Consider the following 23823-nt stretch of genomic DNA (forward strand, 5'->3'; position numbering starts at 1 on the left):
AACATTGTATAAAAAATGAGCTGCGTGTAAGTTATATTCTATATATATTGATAATATTTTATATCATTACTACACAGTAAAAAATGATATACTTAAAAAGAGTTGTAAAAAATTTCATACAAAGTATCTTTCATTGTATGTAAATCGTCAAATATTTAATATAAGTATATAAAATATTCAAATTTATAACTCCTTTGGTTCCTACCTTTCTTGCAATGCCTTATTTTGCATATATAATTAGTTAGTTCTTGGTTCATTTAGTTCACTATAATTTTCAGGCACTGGATATGGTCCTGGATTACTTAAATCACTGGCTTTTTCTTGCACTTCTTTAAAAGAAGCTTTAATATTGTCTAATGCTGCACCTAATCCACTCTTAATTTGATTAAATTCTTGTGTTACTAATGAAAGGCGACCCAATAAATAATTTAAGTTTTCATCTACTTCTGCCATACGCTTGGTTATTTCGCTTACCTATGCAGAAAATTAATTATTTTCACATTCATTCCTTATTTTTTATCTAAATATATTAGTTATAATTAAATTAGATAATTTAATATTATCACATATAATTACTTTATTTTCCATTCCACCCATAGTAGAGGTTGTACCATTAATATAAACTTCATTTTGTTTATGCAATTTATCTAAAGCTTTTGCACTCTCTGTCATTTGCTGATACATTACATTTATTTGTCTCCAAACCTTTACAAAAAAAAATGAATTAGATATCTATTTAGAAGTCTATAAAATTGTTTTTATATATTTACCTGATTCATTTCTTGTTCCATTTTAGTAGTTAAATTTGCTAAAGCACCATTCTGATTGTCCATTATATCATTAGAGATTCCATCAAATCTTGTATTGATTGTATTGTTAATATTTTTACTCTGTGCCTTCACTAAGTCTCCTACTTCCAAAAGAATTTGATGCACACCATATTCTACTCTTTTTTTCGTATCTAATACATGATCAGCCATTGAAACCATTAATAATTGACCTTTACTAAGATCATGTAATTCCTTGCTTACATGATTAGAATTATCTGCCATAGCCATTCTAAAATTTCATAAATTATAATTAACAAAGTATTTTATATCCTATGAAGATATTTTTCAATTCTATATTTATTTACATTACCTCAATGCTTCAACTGTATCTTTTGATTCTTCTTTGCTTTTCAATATTTTATTTTGTATATCAGTACTTTCTTTAATAATGATATCTTTAATAGTATGTTTAGTTTCTTGTAAAAGTAGTTCTGTTTCATTGTGCAATGTCCGAGCTTCATTAAGTCTAAATGAAAATAGACATTACAATACTTAATAACTTATATTTTAATGTGTTTATAGTCAATAGAAAATAACTTACTGTGGTAATTCATGAATATCTTCTATAGAATTCTTTACCAACTCTTCAATATCTTTTAATGCTTTACTTTGTTCTTTCACTAGTAAAAAGATATTTAATTGTTCATCTAAATATTTCTCTGGAGATTTGGATGATTCTTTAATAATTTCCACTGAATTTTTAACATTTTTAAAATTATCATTGATGTCTTGCAACTGTTGAAAGATACAAAATAAATCAATATATTATTAGAACAAGTTTTTTAACAAATATATAGCATAAAATGAAAGTGTCACAATAGTGGCCACGATTTTTTTGTAAGAAAACTTTATTTACCTTTATATCCATTGACTGTACTTTATCTAACTGACTTGTTACAGTTTCCTTTAACTCCATTGATGTTGATTTTAAAGTAAATTCAAGATCTGTAATGTGTCCTATAAGCAATAATTCTGTATTATTTAACTTAGATAAAATATCAGGATTTATTTCCCTATGATTTAATGACATATCATGAACTTTAGTTATTTTAGTTTCTATATCTGTTAACCATCCTTCTAATTTAACTTCCAAATCTTCTAAAGCATCTGTTGTTTTCTGCATTTGTATACGCTCTCGCTCATCCCTCTAAGCAAAAGTAAAAATAATATTCATTATTATAATATTAATTTTTATTATAATACTAATTTTATTATTAATCATTCTATATCATGAAATTTTAAATTAAATTGTAATATAAGATAATACCTGTGCAATTAACTGTTCAATTCCTGCAAATCTTTCATCTAATTTTGCAAATTGCTGTTTTAATCCATCAATTGCAGATACTCGTTTTGTTAATACAGATATAGCTTTTTTTAATTGTTCTCCTAACTGTCGCTCACGCACTTCATGTCTTTCCAATTTTTCTGTATTTTCTCGCATCATATGTACCAAACTTAACATAGCATCTTTTATATCTTCATGACTATAATAATACAAAATTATTATATAAAATTTCTTTAAATATAAATCATAATTCATTTTCAAGAAATCAATATACTTACGTGATTTCTCTAGTACTACATAGGCTACTACAGAAACAAAGCAAAAGTAATAGTAGACTAAAAAACTTCATTATTTTTCTTATTATATGTTGATAAATATCTGAAATAAATATTATTAATATAAATTTACAACTATAAAATATAACATAAAATAGATGACATGTATATTTATTCAATGTAACTGTCTTATCATAAATACTGAATGTATTGATGCAACTTCGAATAAAGAACAGAAATTCTACTCTTGGATAATTAATTCAATATTCAGAGCTAAGATAAGAGTAAGGTCATACATGATGACCTTTCACAAACAAAGAACATTACTATCAAATGTAGTTAATAGCTATAAAGATTATTCCAAATGATAGACAGCAAATATAGTTTCCTAGATAAATCTAAATTATAATAATAATTTTATATATAAAATAAAAAGAATTATATCTCATTTCACATTTTCATGTAATTTTCTACTAATTAGAACATAAAAAAATATAAATAAATTGTTCCATGACATTATTGTTTAAAACATTTTTTTCTTCAATAAATAATTACACAAATATTTTAAAATACCTAATCATAAGAAGTATGTGTAAAAAATTTTTTTTTTTATTGATATAACATGTTAATTATCATTAACAATTCGTTACTTATATTTTATTATAAAATATAATATTAAAAATATATTATGTTATAAAAAATCGTTTTTTTTTTAATTACAAATCCAATTGAAAAAAACAATTTAATGTTAAACATTCTGATGTCCTTTCTTACCTGATACTATATTTTTAGTATCATACTTCTTTTTTTTTTTAATAAAACCGCCCTAAACAAATCACTTTAAGTACTATCGATGCAATAACAATACATGTATACGGATACATACCCACGATAAATACAAACTGAATATTTAGAAACAATTGAATACAATGAAATCGGTAATCGACGCGTTCGTTTTAACTCTTTTAAGACGGTGATAAAGCGCCAGATTATCAATGATGCTCTAGCGTGAGAAACTGAATATGCAGCGACATCTAGTTGGATATCAATTTTTTTCAAAGTAATACAAGGCACTGACTCGCTGATATATATATATATATATATATAGAAACCCCCCACATATCGCTCCGTAGGTCGCGTATTTAAATCTTTTTTTTCGGATAGAAATAGCCTTTAAATTACGAACTCTTTCTTAAAATAGTTGTAAATAGCTATCGGGATCAAATTAAGAAAAATCTATATTGAATGTCGATTGTGAACTTGAAACACTTTTTTAAATGTATTGTACATCGATAAATACCCCTTCAACTTATAATATAGGTTAGATTTAGACTTCGAAAAGAAATTATTTTATTTATCTTCCGAGTAAAGTTAAGTTCTATTTTTCTCTCACGTGATAAGAAGAAAATGAAAATATAAAGTTGTTTTATACAATGTAAGAAAAAGAGAAATATATTTAGTAGATCTATCAGATTTTTTCTACGAAAATAAAAAAATACATCAGTGCGCGGGAAATATACGGTTTATGGATATCCAAAACAAAAGAAAGAAGATTAAAAATTAACACAATTTCTTATTTCGGATTATTTTTTCAACTCTATTGTTCGGTTTGAAACAATTTTAAATTAAAATTTTAATAATCAACTTTAGGGCAAAAGATGTAAAACATGATTTAAAAATTATGTTACAAACTCATACTTTTCTGGTGATACAAAACTCTTGTGACTATTGTTATTGGCTGGAAAACTAAGTGTGTGTCGTCTGCTACATTGACTCATTACAAATGTTTCAATTTATATCTAACATGTGTTGGATGTAAAACAATAAATTATGTTGCTATATACATTAATCGGAGGTTATGTATTAACATCAATGATACTTTTTAAATATCCAAGATTGCTGCATAAAAAGAAAAAAATAAAATTCAATTGTCATCATATTAGTCATAGAGGTGGTACGTTCTGTTTACTTATTTACATTTTTTTTAACTTAATATTACGACGAGTATTATGATACTGCATTTTAACATCATTCTCAATTTAAAATCTTTTAGGAGCAGGAGAAAATTATGAAAATACAATGTCCGCTTTTCGACGGTTAGTTCTAATATATTCTTTCAAGGTTATGTTTATCTGTGAGATGAGTATTATACAACTTGGCACTTTACTGAGTATATAATGTTGTATAATTCTTGCCAATTTTAATTTAATCTGAATTTAAAGTGAAAATTGATTGAATCATTTCTGATTAGATACATCAGTAAATTAATATATTTCATTACAGAGCAGTGGCTATTGGTACTGAAATGTTAGAATTAGATTGTCATCTTACTAAAGATGGTAAAGTGGTTGTATCACATGATCAAAATCTATTGCGTAGTACTGGTACCAATAAAAACATTTCCGAATTAAATTATAAAGACTTACCACCATTGAAACCACGTCTTCCAATTGATTTTGATCCAGGTATTTTGCTTATTTTTCTAAGAATATTAACAACCTTGAATGAAATTATTTAAAAATAGTAGTTCACAGACATGGAATTTATTGGTTCTGCAAATGAAGATGAAAGGCGTTTTCCTTTATTAAGAGAAGTATTTGAGGCATTTCCAAATATTCCTATTAATATCGACATTAAGATAAACGATGATGAACTTATAAAGCAAGTTTCTGATTTAATTATAGAATTTAAACGAGAGGAATATACAGTTTGGGGTAATTTTAGTGATGAAATTACACGTAAATGTTACAAAATGGTAAGTAATCATATTAATATCTTTATATTATTAATTTAGAGATAGGTATCTTTTAACATTTATTGATATTTCATTGTAGAATCCAAATGTGAATCTATTATTTTCTATGCGACGTGTTACAATGTTATTATTTCTCATGTATACTGGATTGTTACCATTTGTACCATTAAAGGAGACACATCTAGAAATATTTTTACCTTCTATTTACTTACGGTAAGTCAATATTATATTAAATTAATATGAGATATGTGCAATATTTCTAAAAAGATACTTCTATGTTCCTAAGACGGAAGAATAGATCAAATCCAACGATCTTACCATTAGAAAAACTAGTTGTACGGACTATCAGTGTACTCTTAATGAGACCATGTTTATTTACACATTTAAGAGCACGTGGAATACATGTGAGTAGAGTTGATCAAATTATATTAACTTAATATTACAATTATATATTTGATATAATTATTCCATAATGGATTCCATAATGTAACTACCAATTAAAAAAAAAATAATTAAGAAAATAAAAATACTATAACAGGTATACTTTTGGGTTTTAAACAAAGATGAAGAATTTAAGAAAGCATTTGATCTTGGAGCAACAGGAGTAATGACAGATTATCCTACAAGATTAAAATTATTTTTGGAGAATTATGCCTTAGAATAATATTGCCTGATTTCTAATAGGTTTATGAAATTAATATATTAAAAAATATTTACTGTTTCGTATTAGTGCATTAATATGTATATCTAATTTTATATAAGCAAAAGAAAAATATTTTCAATTTTTAATTTTATGCACTAATACCAATCTAAACAAACAAACCAATTAAACATACCACAAACTGCAGAAATAACCCAAACGCACTTTAAACCGCACAGTACATTTTAAAGCTGTAACAATTTATATAAATTTATAGAACTATTATGAGGCATTTAGTTTAAAGTATCTTTCTTGCTATTGTACAATATTAGTATAATGCATTTTTTAAAGTCTGCTGTAATATCTAAAAACTATAAGAAAATTACAAATGTACAGTTTTAGTATCATATTATTAAACAGTAAATGTAAGTTGCACTTTAAGTAATTTGTTTCAAATGCTTTATGAAATATTATGCAGCAAATATGTTACCTTATTTTGTATAAAATTAATAGACATGAATACTTTTTTTTAACAATATCACCTTGTATAAGTACATATCTCAATACTTGACAGCAAAAATATGATAATATATTTGATTATATTGTTAATTATATAACTTTCAAATTATTATTACTATAAGGATTTATAATATTTTATAAAAAAATTATTTTCCTAATTATCATATTGTGTTGAACACAATTATTTTTTATATTATAAATCACTATCTGAACTCTGCTGGTATGCCTTAAACAATACAATGGTGTATTGTCTATGATAATGGAATTTATGAAACCAATTTTATAAATAAGCATTGTAATGTATTTCATAACATTTACCTATTATTATTTATAATAGAAAATGTGAACTTTATAAATACTAAAGAAAAATATGTAACTTATATTATGTACAAATTCATGTATCTTTGTAATTTACTATTTGTAAATAAAATTTATTTCTTATATCTGTATTATCATATAATAATAGTTTTATTATTTCTTTTATATATTCATACACGTTGTGAACGACATTTATGATATATAAATTCTCGAGGTTCTTTACTATTATCAAAATTAACATTTCTTAATTCTCGATATTTGAATACCTTGCCCTTACAATAACAGCACATTGTAGTAGAAGGATGCTTATTATGAAAATGTTTATCTATCTCATTATTATTCCCAAGAAAATCAATTTTACAAATGTCACAGTAAACACGAGGTTCTCGGAATCTTTCATGAACAGAATCTGTAACTTCATTTCTTTTGTTGTGATTTTCATTTTTCGGTATTTCAGACATTTTGTCTTTAGTAAAAAATATTTCGTATCTATAATTCAATATTATATTATTTAAAGAAATAGAAATATTTTTTTGTTCGATTTAATAAATAAAAATTCTAACCTCACAAAAAACAAATTCGTTTATAAGAAATATACTTACATTTTATTTTGTTTTAATTATTATACTATCCTTATTAATTTAAATCCTATTATTTTCACTTGTAACAATTAAAGATAGGTTTATTATTATATTTACAGTTTTTCATTTTCGAATTAATATACTTAATAGTATGACCATATGAAACTAGAGCAGAACATAAGATAACCTACATTATGATATTTCATTGGTGATTCATAATCTTTGAAGGTATTATACATCTAATAGTTACTTAGATATATAATAACAGTGAGCACTAAAGATTATCATATATTAAAAAAAAATTATTTAAATATACAACGGAGTGAATCCTTTAAGTTATCATATATTTATACTTATTAAAAAGTTATCAAAATACATAATAACTATAAATATTCATGATAAACTGATATTTATTAATTAAACTTTCATTTATCCTATTTATTAAGAAATTACATGTGTCTTATCAATGGTAGAAATATCTGTAAGATGAAGAATATATAAATTACGTTAATCTCTTTGTTTTATATAGGTTTTATCTTAAAGTGTAACCCTATAAGGGAGAACACCAAACACTTTAAATCTTGTACAAGATAATAGAAACAACGAAGTCCTTCGGGATCTCGTGATTGATTAACGTCCAGAAGCGATCCTGTTTTTGAGGTTGTGAATGATATATGCTCATCCCCGATAACAATCTCCAATTCTTGACGACCAACTCGATCAGGTTGTGGCCATAGTGAATCGTCCTCTTGCATGATTTCCGAATCTTGAATAATCCGCTTCAATTCTTCCATAACGCATTGATGAACATACGCTTCCTTCCGTATCATAGTATCATTTTTATAATTAGAATTATTTGCATATCGTAATTTTCCATCAGGTCTGAATTCAAACTCAAGAAATTCATGACCAAATTTTCCCTTGTGGCCAACGTAATATCGTATATAAAAATCGGTAGACATTATACCGATAATGCGTTTTTCTTACGGATTTTAATGTAAATTCACGTGTTTTATTCTTGTGTACTTCGTTTCACTGTTCGATACAAACAAATGTTTAGTACACAAAACGTTGAACGGCTGTATCTATAGACAATGTAGCGGTACTATTCGACCGCCATGACAGTAAATATGCTTGGTATACATTACAACGTATATCAACCAATCACGATCGTTCGATATATTGTTTGTCCAATTATAATCATTCATCCATTTTTTTGCCTCTCCTATTTGTTAATTAAAAATATCAGGTTTACAAAGAAAGAATTAAATCCTATTTGTACGTTTTCGAACATAATAAATACATATATATTATATTACATATATTTACATATGTTCAAGCTGTAACAATAACGAAAATTTAATACCCTAGAATAACTTATTTTGTCATATTAATTTTAACCCAAAAGAAAAGGATTCGGATCTTTTTTTTATATTATTATATAAATACATTAAAAGTCTGCCAATAGAATAAAAGAGGACAAAGTTAGCTAATTTTTTTTTTTCATTACAATTCAATAATATACATCCACCGAGAATGCAATAAATATCGAGCTCACTAAATCGTGCGCGCTACATTCGCTGGTGTACAGCGATATTATCGTATTTCATTTTATACTTGCTTTGACTTGCTTGGCCTTCTTGCCAAACCATCACAGCAGTTCTATTAATGGTGGTTTCTCAATTGTCCAGCTCTTTACAATAGTTTTTCCATAGAAAAACTAAAAGTAGAAAATGGCTGTGGCTACTAGAACGTTTTCAAAATTCGCAAGTAAGACAAATAATTTCAATTTAATATTTCTTTCGATAGATTTATAAAGTAAAATGCATTCTAAGATAACCATAATAGCTACTGTTTGACATATTGCCTTAAATTATTAAAACATGTTTTTTTTTTTAAATATTTTTCATTATTTTACAAATAATCTTTATCGTGAACTAAAAATAATACTGATCTATGTCCATATATTTACCAATATATTACATAAGACAATGCATAATAGAATTTATTTTTCATAGAGAGCATAATTTTTAATTAATTTAAAGTAATACACGTAAAATTTTGTATATTTTATAATTCCAATAATGTATATTGTCATTTCAAATTATGCCAACAGGAAAATTTTACATAAGTTAACCTTGTATTTACTTTAACTTTTAAAGCTGTCAATGCTTTTTAAAAAAATTTTTATTACATGTTAATTTGCTTTGTATTGTATTGAATTTATCTTATCACATTAAATTATATCTTGTTTTGTATTGTTATAGTTTTTTAGTTTTTAATAAATTATCAAGTAATTTTGAACCTTGACCCAGAAGTCTAAATTTTAATATTATAACTAAAAATAACATTAATTAGTACTATTTTATAGAAATATTTTATTAGTTCATATAATTAAAAAGCATTTCTATATAAAATATTTTTTTATAAAGCAATTTTTAACAGAATAAATATTTTAAACAAATTGTTAAAATTAAAGAATTTGTACAAATTATAATCCCTTTGATATACTTAATCTTATTAAGTTGTTTAATCTTCTTTGTATTTATATTCATATTATAAATTTTCTAATCTATACATATATATATATATATATATATATATATATTATATTTCAGTTGGAAATTGCAAAAGAATATTACATTCTCAAATAAGATTCAATTATCAAGATACTAGGCAGAATTTAAAAATTGACTGTAATACAAAATTGATATGTCAAGGATTTACTGGCAAGCAAGGTACATTTCATTGCCAGCAAGCTCTAGAATATGGTACAAAAGTAGTAGGTGGTGTTAATCCAAAGAAAGCAGGTACAGAACATCTTGGAAAACCTGTATTTAAAAATGTGAAAGAGGTTGGTTTTATATTTTAATGTTATTTTATACTATATATAAGATTTAGTTGACTTTTTTAAAAAAAATCACTTCTGAAATCTTTTATATTTATATCTTAAAAATTGATAATTATTATGTGTATATTACATAATATATATATATATTATACAATATATATATATATTATATAATACATATTATATATTTTGTATATATTAGGCAAAAGATGCAACAGGAGCTACAGCATCTGTAATTTATGTTCCTCCACCGGGTGCTGCTGCAGCTATTATGGAAGCAATGGATGCAGAAATGCCCTTAATTGTCTGTATTACAGAAGGTGTTCCTCAACATGACATGGTCAAAGTAAAGCGACGGTTACTTGAGCAAAATAAATCGAGATTAATTGGACCTAATTGTCCTGGTATCATAGCTCCTGAACAGGTATTCATTTTTAATAATTATTGATAAAATAATGAATAATTTTTTATAATTTTTTGTAAAAATTATATATAACTTTACTTGTAATTTAGTGCAAAATTGGAATTATGCCAGGACATATACATCAAAAAGGAAAAATTGGTATTGTTTCAAGATCAGGAACATTGACATATGAAGCTGTAAATCAGACAACTATTGTAAGTTAGTAATTCTTGATTATAAAGCTTATTAATATGAAAAACACACAGAAAAAAAAACAATAAAAATGTAATAAAAACTTTATCTTTTAAGGCCGGTCTTGGGCAGACTTTGTGTATTGGAATTGGTGGAGATCCATTTAATGGGACAGACTTTATAGATTGTTTGGAAGTATTCCTTAAAGATCCAGATTGTGAAGGAATCATCATGATTGGTGAAATTGGTGGAAGTGCAGAAGAATTAGCAGCAGAATACCTCATTGAAAATAATACTGTTGGTTGCGGTTCTCAATTATTGGTACCTGAATCCTAATCCACATCCTTATTCAGTACAGTTTTCCTTGAAAAATATATTACATACATTAAGTCCAATTTATTTTATAATCTGCCTCTCCCCAACTCTTTTCATTTAAGTCTCTATATCTGTATTCATTGCTGACTTCCTCTTCCCCACTTTTTATTTTTTCCTCTTCTTCCCCTGAACTCTCTCATCTGCCACTTCTGTTAACTTCCCTTTCTTCTTTTCCTCACCCTAGTATTCCGTACATATATTTATTTGGCTATTTTATAACTTGGCTATTTAAATGTAATACTGTTTTTATTGTCAATTCCAGGGTTGTAAAGCTAAACCAGTAGTTTCATTTATTGCTGGTCTCACTGCTCCTCCAGGTAGACGAATGGGTCATGCAGGAGCTATTATTTCAGGAGGAAAAGGAGGTGCTCAAGATAAAATCAATGCCCTTGAAAAGGTGAGAATATTTTATATTCAAATTGAAGTAAAAAGTTTAAGTAATTATTTCTTTTTTTAATGAAATAATATTTAATTTTTAGGCTGGTGTAATAGTAACAAGGAGTCCTGCACAAATGGGTAATGAACTATTGAACGAAATGACTCGTCTTGGTTTGGTTTGTAATTAAATGATATTTCATTAACTCAATGTAGTTCATTTCTGCATATTCGTGTATCTTTATGAAATAAATTGAAAATGTAATATCTGTTGTGATTGAGAAACACAACAGTTTGAAGCATCTAGATATAAAAGTTGCTTATCCTACAGCTGATTATGCAATGTTTCATGAAAATTCATCAATGATATTTATCTAATACTATCTGTAAAAATGGTAATATAATTGATAACATAAGTATAATTGCTAATATTTGTTAGTGAATTAAATTTATTTTAATATTATCAGAGCCATTATATATATATATATATATATATATATATATATATATATATATATATGCGTGTGTATGTATAAATTTACAGATTTAGCGTTTAAGTACCTAATCAGAGATAATTAAATAATGATTGAAAAAATTTAATGAAGTTGACTGCCACAATATCTTCTATAATTTACTTTTAGGTGAAATGAGAAAGTTGTCTTTATATTTAAATAAACATTTTATGCCACGCTTGTTAAGTATATTATTTTTTATATTGTTATTAAATATAAAGTTTATCTATTCTATATTATCTATATGTACTTCAACATAAATATAATATATGATTCTCACTATACCTCATACTATTAACCTTGCACTTGTATACTTATATGTGATCAATGTTTATCCAATTTTAATATTTTTGTGATGATGATAATTTATTGTACTAATACAAAATAGAATTTGTACAATATAAAAGAGAATATAAGATTATTCAATATCATTGTTCCAAGGAATTAAACAAGGTAAAATGTATCATTTTTATATATTTTATAAATTTATTATTTTTATAATTTTATAAACTTTAAAAACATATGTATGTTAAAAATATTTTAATTCTTAATTATTTTAGTTATTAACTATAAAAATCATATTTATTTTATTTAAAACCCATGATACGATCCAGATGATTAATGATGTTTTTACTTCCATCAGATATAAATGGTTTTAATATATGTAACTCCATTGTTTGAATAGTATTCAATAAAGTATCACAAGTGCAATAATACAAATGCTTATCTTCATATAATTGCTGTGCTAACTCTAATTGATGATTGTCCATGAGTAACTGATTAGTAACTACAATTAAATGTTTGTGAGCTTCCAAAGCTTCTAGAATACTTCCTGCACCAGCATGACTTATTACTAAATCAGCTGCCTGTATATGATCTTCAATAGATGAGCTTAAATGAAAATACTCAATATGATTGATACCATATCGAGGTGTGCAATCAGGTTCTAAAGAACTTTTACCAATTTGCAGAGATAAATAATTATAACCTCTCAAAGCTAAAGCCTAAAATGAAACAAACGTAATCAATATTTTAACATTTCGTTAAGATATAATTTACGATAATAGTATAAACTATTCTGTGAATATACCTCAAGTACTTCATGATTTAATATTGTTGAAATTAAATCATCAAAACTTGTTGTACCGACTGTTACAAAAACTTTCTTTTCTGACATTACTTTCCTAGAAACTATAATAATATCAAATTATTAAATCGTTAATAAAACAGCTATTTCATAATTAAAAATAAATCTTAAAAATGTATATCAATATTTAATATCTTGAAAATAAAATTCCTTCTCCTCCTCCCAGTCCTTTTTTCTGAACATGACTGTCATGACATACTGCGCAGTTAAGGTTATCCTCTCCACTCCTTCGCATTTTTTAATCACGTTGCACTTTGAGTTTTATGTTTATTAATACAGAAACAATATTAAGATGATTATTAAATATATAATTATCTTGTTCTATTTTGAATTTTAATGAATCTCTTTTTTTCTTCATTAATCGATGTGTAAAAATAATGCGAAATAAACCAATTGATCTCTAAATTGATTAAATTTAAATTTGATTTTTATTTTGATATTTTTTATTCACTTCCACGCACTAAGATTTTTTTAGATATTAAAAAATTATTATTTTTAAGTCATCTAAGCTCAAAGCTAAATGAATTTATCTGATTTTATAAAATAAAATTTCATAAATAACATGATAGATGAATTTTTTGAGAGATCCAAGATTAGGATTAATTTAGTATAATCTTATTACCTAGCCATAAAAAATTAGTTTATTTTGTATTAGATATATATGATGTACATTTATGTAAAACTTGCTTCAATGATTACTGTAATTACTATTTCATTGATGAGTTTATATAATAAAATTTACATAGAATTTAACGAATGAAGAAAATTTTCATGAAAATTTAAAGAAGTTTAATATAAATTAAATTCGAAATATATTACACGAATATTCAATTCAAAAAATAAACAAAATAGCATTCTAGCTAATCAGGGAAATCTAATCTTCTAAATTATCGGTGGAAATGAAATGAAATAACACTTTGTGTGACTTTATTGTTTTATCGTATCATGCAAAAGTATTCGAAAGTAATTCTCGAGTTTCATTTGGTATTCAACAATCACGTCTACTATAAGAATGGTTGAGGTTGATTTATATACAATCTTTAAATCGTAATTAATATAGATGTAATAGTAAATCCCCATGTACAAATTGTAAAGATCACTTCCAAACCTCGCAACAGAGTATAAATTACTGAAACGAAAATAGATATTTTGTTGTTGTTGTTAATTCGATACCGGGAAAAATGGGTTTGTAATCGGCAGTAATTAATATCTTTTTATAACTTTTTTTCTTTTCTGATGAAGCTAACACAGCAGGGGTGTGTATGTATGTTTATATGTATGTACATGAAGTACAACGTAGTAAAAGTATGTATTACCATTGCTAAAAATTTTGCCCACTGTGCGATCGGATTTTTTCAAAAGCGCATTTCAATGATGATATATAGCTAATCATTAAGAAAAAACAAGTTGAACACAGTTTCACAGTCACTCACTGAATTAATGGCTAAGGTTTTGTATTCATAGCGTACCAAAGGCCGTTAATTCGATTAGTTCACAGACTTTTTTTGTTCTTTTTTTTTCTTTTTTTTCTTTAATAAATTCCTTACAGATTAGGCTTCACTAAACGTGCCTGATGCTACGATTACAATTACTTCGAATGCCCTGATATACGTAATTAAAGCATAAAGAGAAAACGCGGCAGAGTGTATTGCATTTTATAAAAAATTTTTTTCCTCTACCTGTGTCTGTCTGTTCGTCTGTCTATCTCTCTGTCTCTCTCTCTCTTTATTTTAATGTCAACTTCGATCGTATCATAAAGAAACTTTTAACAAAAGATCACGTATAAAATCAAAATTTACAAATCGAGAAATTTAAAATAAGTGAAGTAAGCTAAATCATTTTAATGAAATTGAGCATTACGCGTGACAGGTTAGTAGTCTCCTCGTATACGATCCTTATAAATCTGTTACTGTATTTTGCATGAATGATTCATATTAACATATAGATACAGTGTGATCTCTGAAGCATTGTTCATGATCGTGATTAAACACAAAGGATGTTTTCGAAATACATAAATATAATATAGTCGCTGTTACAATCCGTTATGTTAGTGTCGTATTATACTAATATAGCAATAATATTATAATAATAATACATTTAGTCTACCTGGTATCTTAAAGACGAAAGTGATCTGCTCGCCTACTTACGTATGTTTATGTTTGTTGGCTTTTTCTTTCCTTTTTTCTTTTTTTTCTTTCTTTTTTTTCTTTTTTTTTTTTTTAAGAAATATTGATTGATGGTTCGATCAAATAGCGACGCAACATTTGGAATCTGTAACGTTTTTTCTTAGATTCTTACAGTGCTCTAAAAGTTTTACAACTTTGCATTGCATATTATGTAGGTTCCTTCCATATTTTTTTTTTGGTTTTTTGTTTTTTTTTTGTTTATTATTTTTAATATTTCTTATTAATTCCCCCAATTTCGTTCGTTTTCGTTTCTCACCGACATGAAGAGCAAATACGTATAAAAAAAAGTAGAATGTATACATACATAGTAATATGATACTAATATTAACAGTAATGGCCACTACAATGAAACAGTTATGGTTTTTTTGAATGTAAATAGTTGACATGAGAATTTTCACTTGCTCAAACTTGAAGCATATTTCATTATAGTTAAAGAAGTCCTGTACCATGAAAGATTTGTTAATCAGTGGCTTTGATGTGAACATGTTTGTTGATTTGATTATTATGTAAAAGAATTAAAGGTAAAAGATGTTATTATATTATGGTCTTCACTGGGGGCCTCCAGTATTACAACTAGCTCTATTGCGGCTAGCTTTGCAATTCCATAATTTCACCCACTTTTTGGGCCCATCTGACATTACATTTTAAAGAAGCCTACACCTTCCCTTCTTCTTCTTCTTAACCTGAAATATCATATTACTTATGTAATATCAAGGAGAAAAATTTATTTGAAATATTATAAAGAAGGATTATAAAAAATAAATAAAACGAAACTTGAATATCTAAAATAAAATACTTAAACAACATTTTAACAATTAGTAATAAATAAATATATGTTTCTAAATAAATCAAACAAATTCGTGTGTTGTGACAAATTTCTAATATTCCTATATATGCTTTTATAGGAAACAATACTAAAATGGGCTCACTTGAAGCGCAGCTCGGGTTGCTGTCTCAAAGACTTCCCTGACTCCTTCCTTGCTCTTGGCAGAGCATTCAAGGTATGCGAAGGCATTGATTTTTTCAGCCATGGATCTACCCTCCTCTGGTTTTACTGGTTCTTGCTTCATTTTTCCAAGCTCTTTGATAGTATTAGGATCATTGCGCAAGTCTTTTTTATTCCCCACAAGAATAATGGGTACATTTGGGCAGAAATGTTTCACCTCTGGTGTCCATTTCTCAGGAATGTTTTCCAGGGAATCAGGACTATCAATGGAGAAACACATCAGGATAACATCTGTGTCAGGGTATGATAATGGACGTAATCTATCATAATCTTCTTGCCCAGCTGTGTCCCAAAGAGCCAATTCAACCTATGCACATATATATATGTATATATTATAATTAAATATTACACTTTCATATATCAGAAGTTAGTGACATATAAAAAATAATAAATTATATTATGTTAAAACAACATACCTGCTTACCATCCACTTCGATATCAGCAACATAATTCTCAAAGACAGTAGGTACATATACTTCAGGGAATTGATCTTTGCTGAACACTATGAGTAAACATGTTTTACCACAAGCACCATCCCCCACGATAACTAACTTCTTCCTAATGGCTGCCATGAATCCTATAATTAAGATACATGTTCATATGAAAAATATTAATAAATAAATTAAAGCCTTTAGACTACTTAATTTTTGTACAAAAACAGTGTTGAAATTTGTAAATTTGCGTAACAGTTTCAATTATGCAAAAAGCAAGATAGAATAAATTATTATAAGTTAGTAACAATCTTGCAAAGTGTTTATTCATTCATATATGTGATTATAATTATAGGCACAGACTTTTGTTAAAAATTTTAAATATTATATGTATTCAATAAAAATAATTATTTTACTTTTAAAAACAGTAATAGTTTAAAAATCATAGCTCTAATTTATTTGATTATTTTACTTATCTTAATTTTGGTTTAAAATATCTTGTACAAAAAATATCACAGAAATCATTTTATTACTTCTATAATTTTTAAGATTCATTGTAACACTTGGGGAATTTCAAAGTTTGCGCCTTTATATAAAATAAAAAGCTCCACAACTAAAAAGTTATGTAATTATTTCATATTATTTTTGTCTTATTATTAATAATATGTAAGACAACAGTGTATGTGTATGTATGTGCACGCGCGCGTGTACGCGGTATGTGTAAAGCATTATGAATATTATTTTAATAATAATATATAATTTTTTTTTATGCAGAATAAACTATCCTTTCTAAAATTTTAGAGATATATTTTCAGATATAATATTATAGACTTTTTGGTCTTTTAATTACAGTAACTAAAATTACTTTCTAAATTTTTTACATGTGTACTGTTTGAAAAGTGTAATAAATTTAAAAAATATTCTATATATAACTATCTAGTATTAATTTTATTGTATTGACATACATATTTACATGTATTTCTAACATAGATATATGCACATCTAAAGCACTAATACACAAAAAACTTAAAGGGCAGTGTTCCACAATTTAGTTATGAAAACCCTGTGCTTAGTTTTGGTAACTTACCTATATACTACTGATTTTTAATTGTTTATATCGCACATCAAGATAATGTAGTACAACAATGTACTACATATAATAAGTTCTACTATTTATACATACGTCACAATTGTATCGAAATTGATTCACATGCATACAAAATATAACTCTTTATTCAACTGCTATACTTTTAGTTATAAATAGATTTTCTTATAGCTATGTTTGATAATCCTCTAAAAAAATTTTTTACTTACAGGTTTATAATGTTAAATTACATAGTTTAATACTTGTCAAGAATAATAAAAAAATATATTTGGTAGATGAATATGTAATCCAATGAATATGTAAATCCATAAAATCAACAAAAAATTGTTGACTATTGCAGATACATATCAATATACATAAAATTCTTAATTGGTTAAATGAATCAACTGTTGACATATGCATACATACCCATCTCAAAAAGTCAGATATTTTGATTGCGACACATACAATATTACTTTATATAATTATAGATTGATAACATATTTTCATAATATGAATTCTATAATTGGTTTGATAAAATAACCAACCGGTTTTTTTTTTAATGAGATTAAAAAAAAAATAAATGAAAAAAAATATCTTATCAGATTTGCAATCCATTATAAAATAAAGCAAAAAATATCTACCAACATGCAGCATGAATGTATAACATACATAATATATAGATTACATAAAACAATGCAGAAAATATAGAAACGTAAGAATTGCTAAAGAAATGGGAGATAATTTTGATACCAATATTTAATTTTATTTTGTTTATGATAATAAAAAATTATAAGCAATTACTAAAAACATATATAGATCAGCACTTGTAGCGATATAAAAAAAAATAGACAAGACTAAAAAGCATTTTCGAGGATAGAGTTAGGAAAAGTCAGGGTAAACTTTTGAACTTGCGTAACTTGACATTACTGATCTCTTTTGAAACTGTCATAAACAGTGACTAGAGTTCAAACCTCGTAGTTTGAATTCACTATCTATTTATAATTTTATTGCATATATTAAATGAATTACGACACAATCCTGATTGCCTAGTAATAGTATCATTAAACCTCTTAATACTTTGTATCAAAGATAATTCACTAAGAGTTTCTGTTTTCTAACTTGTTTACTGCAAGCTACTTACATAATGATTGTAGTAAAGATTCCCTAGATTCCACATTTAATTTCATATCTACTTGAATGCTATTTCAGAAGCAACCTACGAGGGTTGAAGCTTTAGAGGATATTGACTGGGTCGTACCTGATCCAGGGTACCCCGTATCGTCTGGACCGAGGCATCGGCCCGCATTGCATCCCATGTTTTTAGTCTTTCTTTCAGCGTCTCTGTTTTAAGTGGACATTTTATATGTTAGAATGAGTAGGAAGCTGTGAGACTAACTCAAATTCCACACAACAAAAATTGTTTGTGTATACTTCTGTGTAAATATGTGTTCTACTTTTTTAAATAGTATATTATATTTTCTTTAAAATAATAAAAATTCTGTGTGAATATTTAAGAGGAAATACTGCCCAATATTTGAATCGTGCAATCAACATTCTTAACTCTTTCCTTTTAATGTCTTACAGATATATAAATTAATTTTATAGGATTATCAAAAGAAACCAATTAAAAATAGTTGATAACTGTAGTAAATTTTGTCACATATAACAGATCATATAATCACATAAGGTAGAGTCTTTATCAAATCAATGCATAATTTTGTAAAATGATTTTGGTAAAACAATTGAATTTATAAAATTTCTACTTTAACTATCGCTTAGTTCCTAAAATATGATGTATGTGTAAAATGTGTATAAAAAGACAATACCTTATGATCTAAATAATATGACATTCTTATAGATTACATGCATATAAATAAAAGATATTGTTCATTAAACATGCATTAGGACAGAACATACTCATATGAAAAACATTTTGAAAAGCATACCTAAGTTAAAGTAGACTTTCATACTGCATATATTACATGGTACAAATTTGTTAAACGTTATAATATCAATCATATAGATTAGGAATGATCCTAGTGACAAATATTCATAAATATAAATATGTATTCAAGTTTAAAAATAATAGTTTTTATAATATATAAATAAACTTTCTTTAACATATATTTGCAGAGTAAGACACATTTGCTTTATATACATATGCATTATACAAAGTAAATATGGTACTTAAAATAATTCTACAGGAATCATTCATTACTTCTTACTGGTTATTACTATATCTGCAAGTATGCAGGATGCCTTATCATTGTATGCCCTTTCTATAAGATGACACATAGAAAAAAATAATGTAGAAGAAAAAGAAAACTCCAGAATATAAAAATTTCATAGCATATTTTTCAAAGACACGATGAAGTAAGCTTATATATTTTATCAAAGTTAAATAAATAAAAAAATTTTTTCAAATGTGATTGTATCAGAAGAATTTTAATCGACCTTATCTTTTGAGTACACAAGATAAGTATATATATATGAATTTTTAAAATCTATTTTTATTTTCTTCCAACCATCATATGAATAACTGTATTTTATATTAAAATGTTGTATGCCAATACGAAACAGTAACTTCTATCATTTTATACGTTCATATCACAAATTATGATTTTATAATTAATTCTTTTAAGCTTATAATGCAATGCAATAGCCATACCATTCAATAGAAATAAAGATTATCTGATCAATTTCGTGGAGCAAAAGATCAAACTACCAATAGGTACTCGTATTACATAGATGATAAAGAGATATTACTTGACACAAGGAAACCCAACTAAGTTTATGCAAAATATATATATATATCTCATATATTTTATTTAAAACATTTGAAGTTATGCAAAACTGCACAATACAGATACCTTGGAAGAAGAATTTAAATGAATAGATTAGAAAATATCTTGTGTTCATATCGTATAGCAAAGGAATATGAGTCAACAACGAGTCGCAATGCCGAGCAGGGTAGGCAGTATATACTACTTGTAAAGAAAAAATTAAAGAAAAAAATAAAAGAAATCAATGCACGATCGAAATTGAATACGCAATTGCATGATTTCGTGGAAGAACATCTTTGAATATGATTAGTCAAGACGATTGAAAAAAGAGAAGCGTACGGTTCTTCCGTACGTGAGCACGACGTAATATTTCAAGACGTCAAAGTATATACCGACCTTTTATCTCTGCGAAAGGCTGCCTTTACCCACGAACAAGACGAATAGGTAAAAAGTACTAAACTAGAAACTAGAAACGTAATCTCTACGAGCAAATCGAAGATATGATTATAGGAAAAAAATCTTAGTCCACTCATCGAATGGAAGATGCATCGCTGCTCGGTGAGTTAGCTAGGACGAACATAGAGGAGAAGAGTAAAGGGGAAGCCGGACGTGAGGGCGCTGAGAGTGCGAGGAAAGGCGAGGTGGGTTGGAATGGAATGGAATAGAGTAGAGTAGAGTGATGGAGTGGGGTAGGGTGGGGCATAGTACGACAGGGCAGGCAGGATAAGATAGCGATGCAGGGGTCCGAAGCCCCGAAGGTAGGAAGAGTCCACTGAACGAAAAATTCACAAATGCGCATCAATGGGGGAAAGAGAACATTTCTCGGCATATGCAAAGAATGTCATTTGAAATATGACGTGACGCTTTAAGCTGGCCATATTTATAAAGTAAAAAGAATTCGCTTTTATCGAGATGACTCGCCGTCATGAAGTAAATTCGTAACGCATGGCACTCCCTCAGCCCTCTCCCTAGGCATCCGTAGGTGAAGTTTTTTCTCTCTCTCCTCTCATTAAAGCACAGAATTCAACCCCGAACTCATATTAATTTATGGACAACACGCTGCGAGCACGCGAGCACAAAACACAACACACTCTCGCATTACTACGATCGACATTATTTAAGAAATAATTACGCATTTACCTGAAATCTTAAGCGACAGAAAGTCAAGAAAATGGCTGCCCTCACTGGCCACACCTCAATCTGTGAGTAGCGCAACGATCGACACGATGGAGGGGAGGAAGGAACCAGGAATGAGTTTCTATCATTGGGTGCCCGGTACTTCCTGTATCGGACGTTTGTTGATTTTCTTTCTATCTCTTTTTCTCTTTTGTTACGTTACGTGACGAGCTTCCAACATTTGTGCATCCGTTTCTTAGTATTATAACATTATTTTACAATTTGTTCTAATTGGTAAAAAGTGAAGCTGTGTTTAATTTTTTTACACGTGAAATTTGTATAGTTTCTTAAATTTTTTAATAGATTCAAAAGTGATTCCTTAAGCAATCTTTAAGTTTTGCTTTACTAATCTGTATACTTTTGTTGTATATATGTATCTATCATACAACTTTTTAGATTATACATATAGTTCTAAATACTAAAAAGTTAGGTTATATATATGTAGTTAATATATACTAAAAAGCACTATTTTTATTTTCCTAGTATTTTATCCGACTTTTATATTGCTTTTTTATATATTAAGCAGCTATTAAGTAGATATCAGTTACATTGAAATGCATATCATGTAAGTAAAAAGACAGACAATATTATAAAGTTCTATAATTAAAGGATTATTAATAACTGATTTTAACTTTTTATAAATGTTTTTTATTCTTAAAATCTTGTATCTAAACATTCCCCTTAGAATTAATGTTAATAGTGTATTTAAATACAGAAGTATAAGAAACTTACTTTTATTACCTAGTAGGAATAAAAGTAAATCTTTTCTTAAAAGATTTATTTGTGGTCATTTAAAGGTTCTATAAAAAATTACAACTTGTCTAATCATGTTAATTTGAATCTATTGTTTTCGATATGATCAAGTGGTTAGGACTTAAAATTTTCATTTGCTATTTATGAGTTCTGCGGTGGTTACGAAACCCTTGTAATAACTCTAAGTCATCATAATAGTTTGACTGTAATAAAAAATATAACAGTATGGTAAATTATCTGCTATAGTAAGTCTAAAATTTGATTAGTATATATAATTCTAATCTTTAATCAATTAAATACCAGCTAATAATATAACAATTGAAACTATTTTTAACAAGAAACTTTAGATGAATTTCTTCTATAACAATATATTACCAATACATATATCATTTTATATAAGGATTTACTTTACAATTATATTGCATATTCCTATAAAAAAAATATATATATATTACAATATAACATAACCACAATTTTTATTTAGTATCCCTCCATTTAATAATCACCATAATTATTGATGTTTATATAATCACTGATTTAAAAATATCCATCTAGAAAAAATACCAAATTAAAATTATATTCAAAGTGTCTTAATAACTATGTTTTGTTTAAACAAATGTAATATTGTTTAAGTTTTAGTAATCATGTTACAGTAATACATATAAACTATATATTATTTAAATAAATATAAAATAATCGAAGATATAAATTATTTAATCGTAGTTGCATGGAAGAAGAGCATTAGCGATATTTAGACGTCGATATACAAAAGAAGACTAATTTAATAAGTTGAATATGCGTCGTCCGCATATTCATTTATTACATCGCTGGTCAACATTGACGGAGATTTTAAAATTTACACTTCATGAAATAAGACATTATTTTATATTCAATATGTGTCGATAGCTAGGTAATATTTAAACGAATATAGTATTGTTTAAATATTAATTAACTATATTACAATAATACATACGCAATACATTCTATACATATATATTAATATATTTAAATAAATATAAAATAATTGAAAGTATTAATTATTAAAGCGTACTTACATGAACGGAGAAAGCTGTGATGTGTACTCATCGAAATACAAAGAAAGACTGATTCGATAATAATCAAAGTCGTTTGCATGATGTTTATGTTTACATCACTGATCAAACTAACACAAGTTTGAGTTTATAATTTATATAAAAGAGAAAACCCAAGGAGATTTCGAGTTCAAGTTTTTTTAGTCATAGGTTTGTATCTATCTCTTTGTATTTAACCTCGTTTTCTGTTCTCAAAAAGAAATTGAGTTACATATATGATCTAAAATAGCTACGCGTAAAAAATTATTT

The 23823-nt window shown here is 26.6% G+C and overlaps 6 protein-coding genes and 1 long non-coding RNA gene across 15 annotated transcripts; 2 read left to right on the forward strand and 5 right to left on the reverse strand.

Annotated features, from left to right (window-relative positions):
* Positions 1-27: 27 nt before the first annotated feature.
* Positions 28-3435, reverse strand: LOC127067510 (centromere-associated protein E). Of its 2 annotated transcripts, none has more exons than XM_051002522.1 (9): positions 3280-3435; positions 2397-2496; positions 2098-2317; positions 1687-1977; positions 1372-1565; positions 1141-1296; positions 771-1059; positions 577-705; positions 28-474 (listed from the first exon to the last, which is right to left on the reverse strand). In XM_051002522.1, the coding sequence occupies exons 2-9, from the start codon at positions 2465-2467 to the stop codon at positions 238-240; spliced, it is 1587 nt and encodes a 528-aa protein (XP_050858479.1). In that variant the 5' UTR covers positions 2468-2496; positions 3280-3435; the 3' UTR covers positions 28-237. The 2 variants fall into 2 exon arrangements, with proteins under 2 accessions (XP_050858479.1, XP_050858478.1); XM_051002521.1 differs by having other exon boundaries at positions 3168-3377.
* An 84-nt stretch (positions 3436-3519) lies between these two features.
* Positions 3520-6770, forward strand: LOC127067516 (lysophospholipase D GDPD1-like). Of its 2 annotated transcripts, XM_051002529.1 has the most exons (8): positions 3520-3713; positions 4044-4347; positions 4447-4489; positions 4677-4858; positions 4928-5148; positions 5228-5361; positions 5435-5552; positions 5687-6770. In XM_051002529.1, the coding sequence occupies exons 2-8, from the start codon at positions 4224-4226 to the stop codon at positions 5810-5812; spliced, it is 948 nt and encodes a 315-aa protein (XP_050858486.1). In that variant the 5' UTR covers positions 3520-3713; positions 4044-4223; the 3' UTR covers positions 5813-6770. The 2 variants fall into 2 exon arrangements, with proteins under 2 accessions (XP_050858486.1, XP_050858485.1); XM_051002528.1 differs by having other exon boundaries at positions 3520-4347.
* Positions 6771-7529: 759 nt separating this feature from the next.
* On the reverse strand, positions 7530-8341 carry LOC127067527 (protein mago nashi homolog). The gene has a single exon (XM_051002549.1). The coding sequence runs from the start codon at positions 8166-8168 to the stop codon at positions 7728-7730; it is 441 nt and encodes a 146-aa protein (XP_050858506.1). The 5' UTR covers positions 8169-8341; the 3' UTR covers positions 7530-7727.
* A 277-nt stretch (positions 8342-8618) lies between these two features.
* LOC127067514 (succinate--CoA ligase [ADP/GDP-forming] subunit alpha, mitochondrial) lies at positions 8619-11824 on the forward strand. 2 transcript variants are annotated; one of them, XM_051002526.1, is made up of 7 exons: positions 8619-8976; positions 9825-10060; positions 10260-10481; positions 10571-10675; positions 10770-10973; positions 11290-11424; positions 11507-11824. In XM_051002526.1, exons 1-7 carry the CDS (start codon positions 8940-8942, stop codon positions 11591-11593), a joined length of 1026 nt encoding a protein of 341 aa, XP_050858483.1. In that variant the 5' UTR covers positions 8619-8939; the 3' UTR covers positions 11594-11824. The 2 variants fall into 2 exon arrangements, with proteins under 2 accessions (XP_050858483.1, XP_050858484.1); XM_051002527.1 differs by having other exon boundaries at positions 8637-8976; positions 10770-10949.
* On the reverse strand, positions 10741-11291 carry LOC127067529 (uncharacterized). Its single transcript, XR_007782646.1, has 2 exons — positions 11130-11291; positions 10741-11015 (listed from the first exon to the last, which is right to left on the reverse strand). It is a non-coding gene; the product is annotated as an uncharacterized LOC127067529 (long non-coding RNA).
* Positions 11825-12375: 551 nt separating the features above from the next.
* LOC127067526 (UDP-N-acetylglucosamine transferase subunit ALG13 homolog) lies at positions 12376-14801 on the reverse strand. The gene is made up of 2 exons (XM_051002548.1): positions 13005-14801; positions 12376-12918 (listed from the first exon to the last, which is right to left on the reverse strand). Exons 1-2 carry the CDS (start codon positions 13089-13091, stop codon positions 12502-12504), a joined length of 504 nt encoding a protein of 167 aa, XP_050858505.1. The 5' UTR covers positions 13092-14801; the 3' UTR covers positions 12376-12501.
* Positions 14802-15333: 532 nt separating this feature from the next.
* LOC127067519 (ras-like GTP-binding protein Rho1) lies at positions 15334-21858 on the reverse strand. Of its 6 annotated transcripts, none has more exons than XM_051002536.1 (5): positions 21695-21771; positions 19030-19112; positions 16670-16830; positions 16177-16560; positions 15334-15930 (listed from the first exon to the last, which is right to left on the reverse strand). In XM_051002536.1, the coding sequence occupies exons 2-5, from the start codon at positions 19085-19087 to the stop codon at positions 15892-15894; spliced, it is 642 nt and encodes a 213-aa protein (XP_050858493.1). In that variant the 5' UTR covers positions 19088-19112; positions 21695-21771; the 3' UTR covers positions 15334-15891. The 6 variants fall into 6 exon arrangements, with proteins under 6 accessions (XP_050858493.1, XP_050858494.1, XP_050858492.1 ...); XM_051002537.1 differs by lacking the exon at positions 21695-21771 and adding an exon at positions 21476-21678; XM_051002535.1 differs by lacking the exon at positions 21695-21771 and adding an exon at positions 20951-21438.
* Between the last annotated feature and the right edge of the window lie 1965 nt (positions 21859-23823).

The sequence above is a fragment of the Vespula vulgaris genome, chromosome 11, assembly GCF_905475345.1.
Source record: "Vespula vulgaris chromosome 11, iyVesVulg1.1, whole genome shotgun sequence".
NCBI classification, from domain to species: Eukaryota; Metazoa; Arthropoda; class Insecta; order Hymenoptera; family Vespidae; genus Vespula; species Vespula vulgaris.

Excerpts from the sequence above, each read along its gene's own strand:
- LOC127067510 (XM_051002522.1), bottom strand. The coding sequence starts at position 2,467 with ATGAAGTTTTTTAGTCTACTATTACTTTTGCTTTGTTTCTGTAGTAGC. Across the intron at positions 1,566-1,686 it reads TACAGTCAATGGATATAAAG|TTGCAAGACATCAATGATAA; the intron begins GTAAATAAAGTT and ends ATCTTTCAACAG. Across the intron at positions 475-576 it reads TGGGTGGAATGGAAAATAAA|GTAAGCGAAATAACCAAGCG; the intron begins GTAATTATATGT and ends TTTTCTGCATAG.
- LOC127067516 (XM_051002528.1), top strand. The coding sequence starts at position 4,224 with ATGTTGCTATATACATTAATCGGAGGTTATGTATTAACATCAATGATA. Across the intron at positions 4,490-4,676 it reads ACAATGTCCGCTTTTCGACG|AGCAGTGGCTATTGGTACTG; the intron begins GTTAGTTCTAAT and ends ATTTCATTACAG. Across the intron at positions 4,859-4,927 it reads TCCAATTGATTTTGATCCAG|ACATGGAATTTATTGGTTCT; the intron begins GTATTTTGCTTA and ends AGTAGTTCACAG.
- LOC127067527 (XM_051002549.1), bottom strand. The coding sequence starts at position 8,168 with ATGTCTACCGATTTTTATATACGATATTACGTTGGCCACAAGGGAAAA.
- LOC127067514 (XM_051002526.1), top strand. The coding sequence starts at position 8,940 with ATGGCTGTGGCTACTAGAACGTTTTCAAAATTCGCAA. Across the intron at positions 8,977-9,824 it reads AACGTTTTCAAAATTCGCAA|TTGGAAATTGCAAAAGAATA; the intron begins GTAAGACAAATA and ends ATTATATTTCAG. Across the intron at positions 10,482-10,570 it reads GTATCATAGCTCCTGAACAG|TGCAAAATTGGAATTATGCC; the intron begins GTATTCATTTTT and ends CTTGTAATTTAG.
- LOC127067526 (XM_051002548.1), bottom strand. The coding sequence starts at position 13,091 with ATGTCAGAAAAGAAAGTTTTTGTAACAGTCGGTACAACAAGTTTTGAT. Across the intron at positions 12,919-13,004 it reads TAAATCATGAAGTACTTGAG|GCTTTAGCTTTGAGAGGTTA; the intron begins GTATATTCACAG and ends GTTTCATTTTAG.
- LOC127067519 (XM_051002535.1), bottom strand. The coding sequence starts at position 21,087 with ATGAGTGGACTAAGATTTTTTTCCTATAATCATATCTTCGATTTGCTC. Across the intron at positions 19,113-20,950 it reads GCCTTTCGCAGAGATAAAAG|AGACGCTGAAAGAAAGACTA; the intron begins GTCGGTATATAC and ends CACTTAAAACAG. Across the intron at positions 15,931-16,176 it reads CAACCCGAGCTGCGCTTCAA|GTTAAGAAGAAGAAGAAGGG; the intron begins GTGAGCCCATTT and ends ATGATATTTCAG.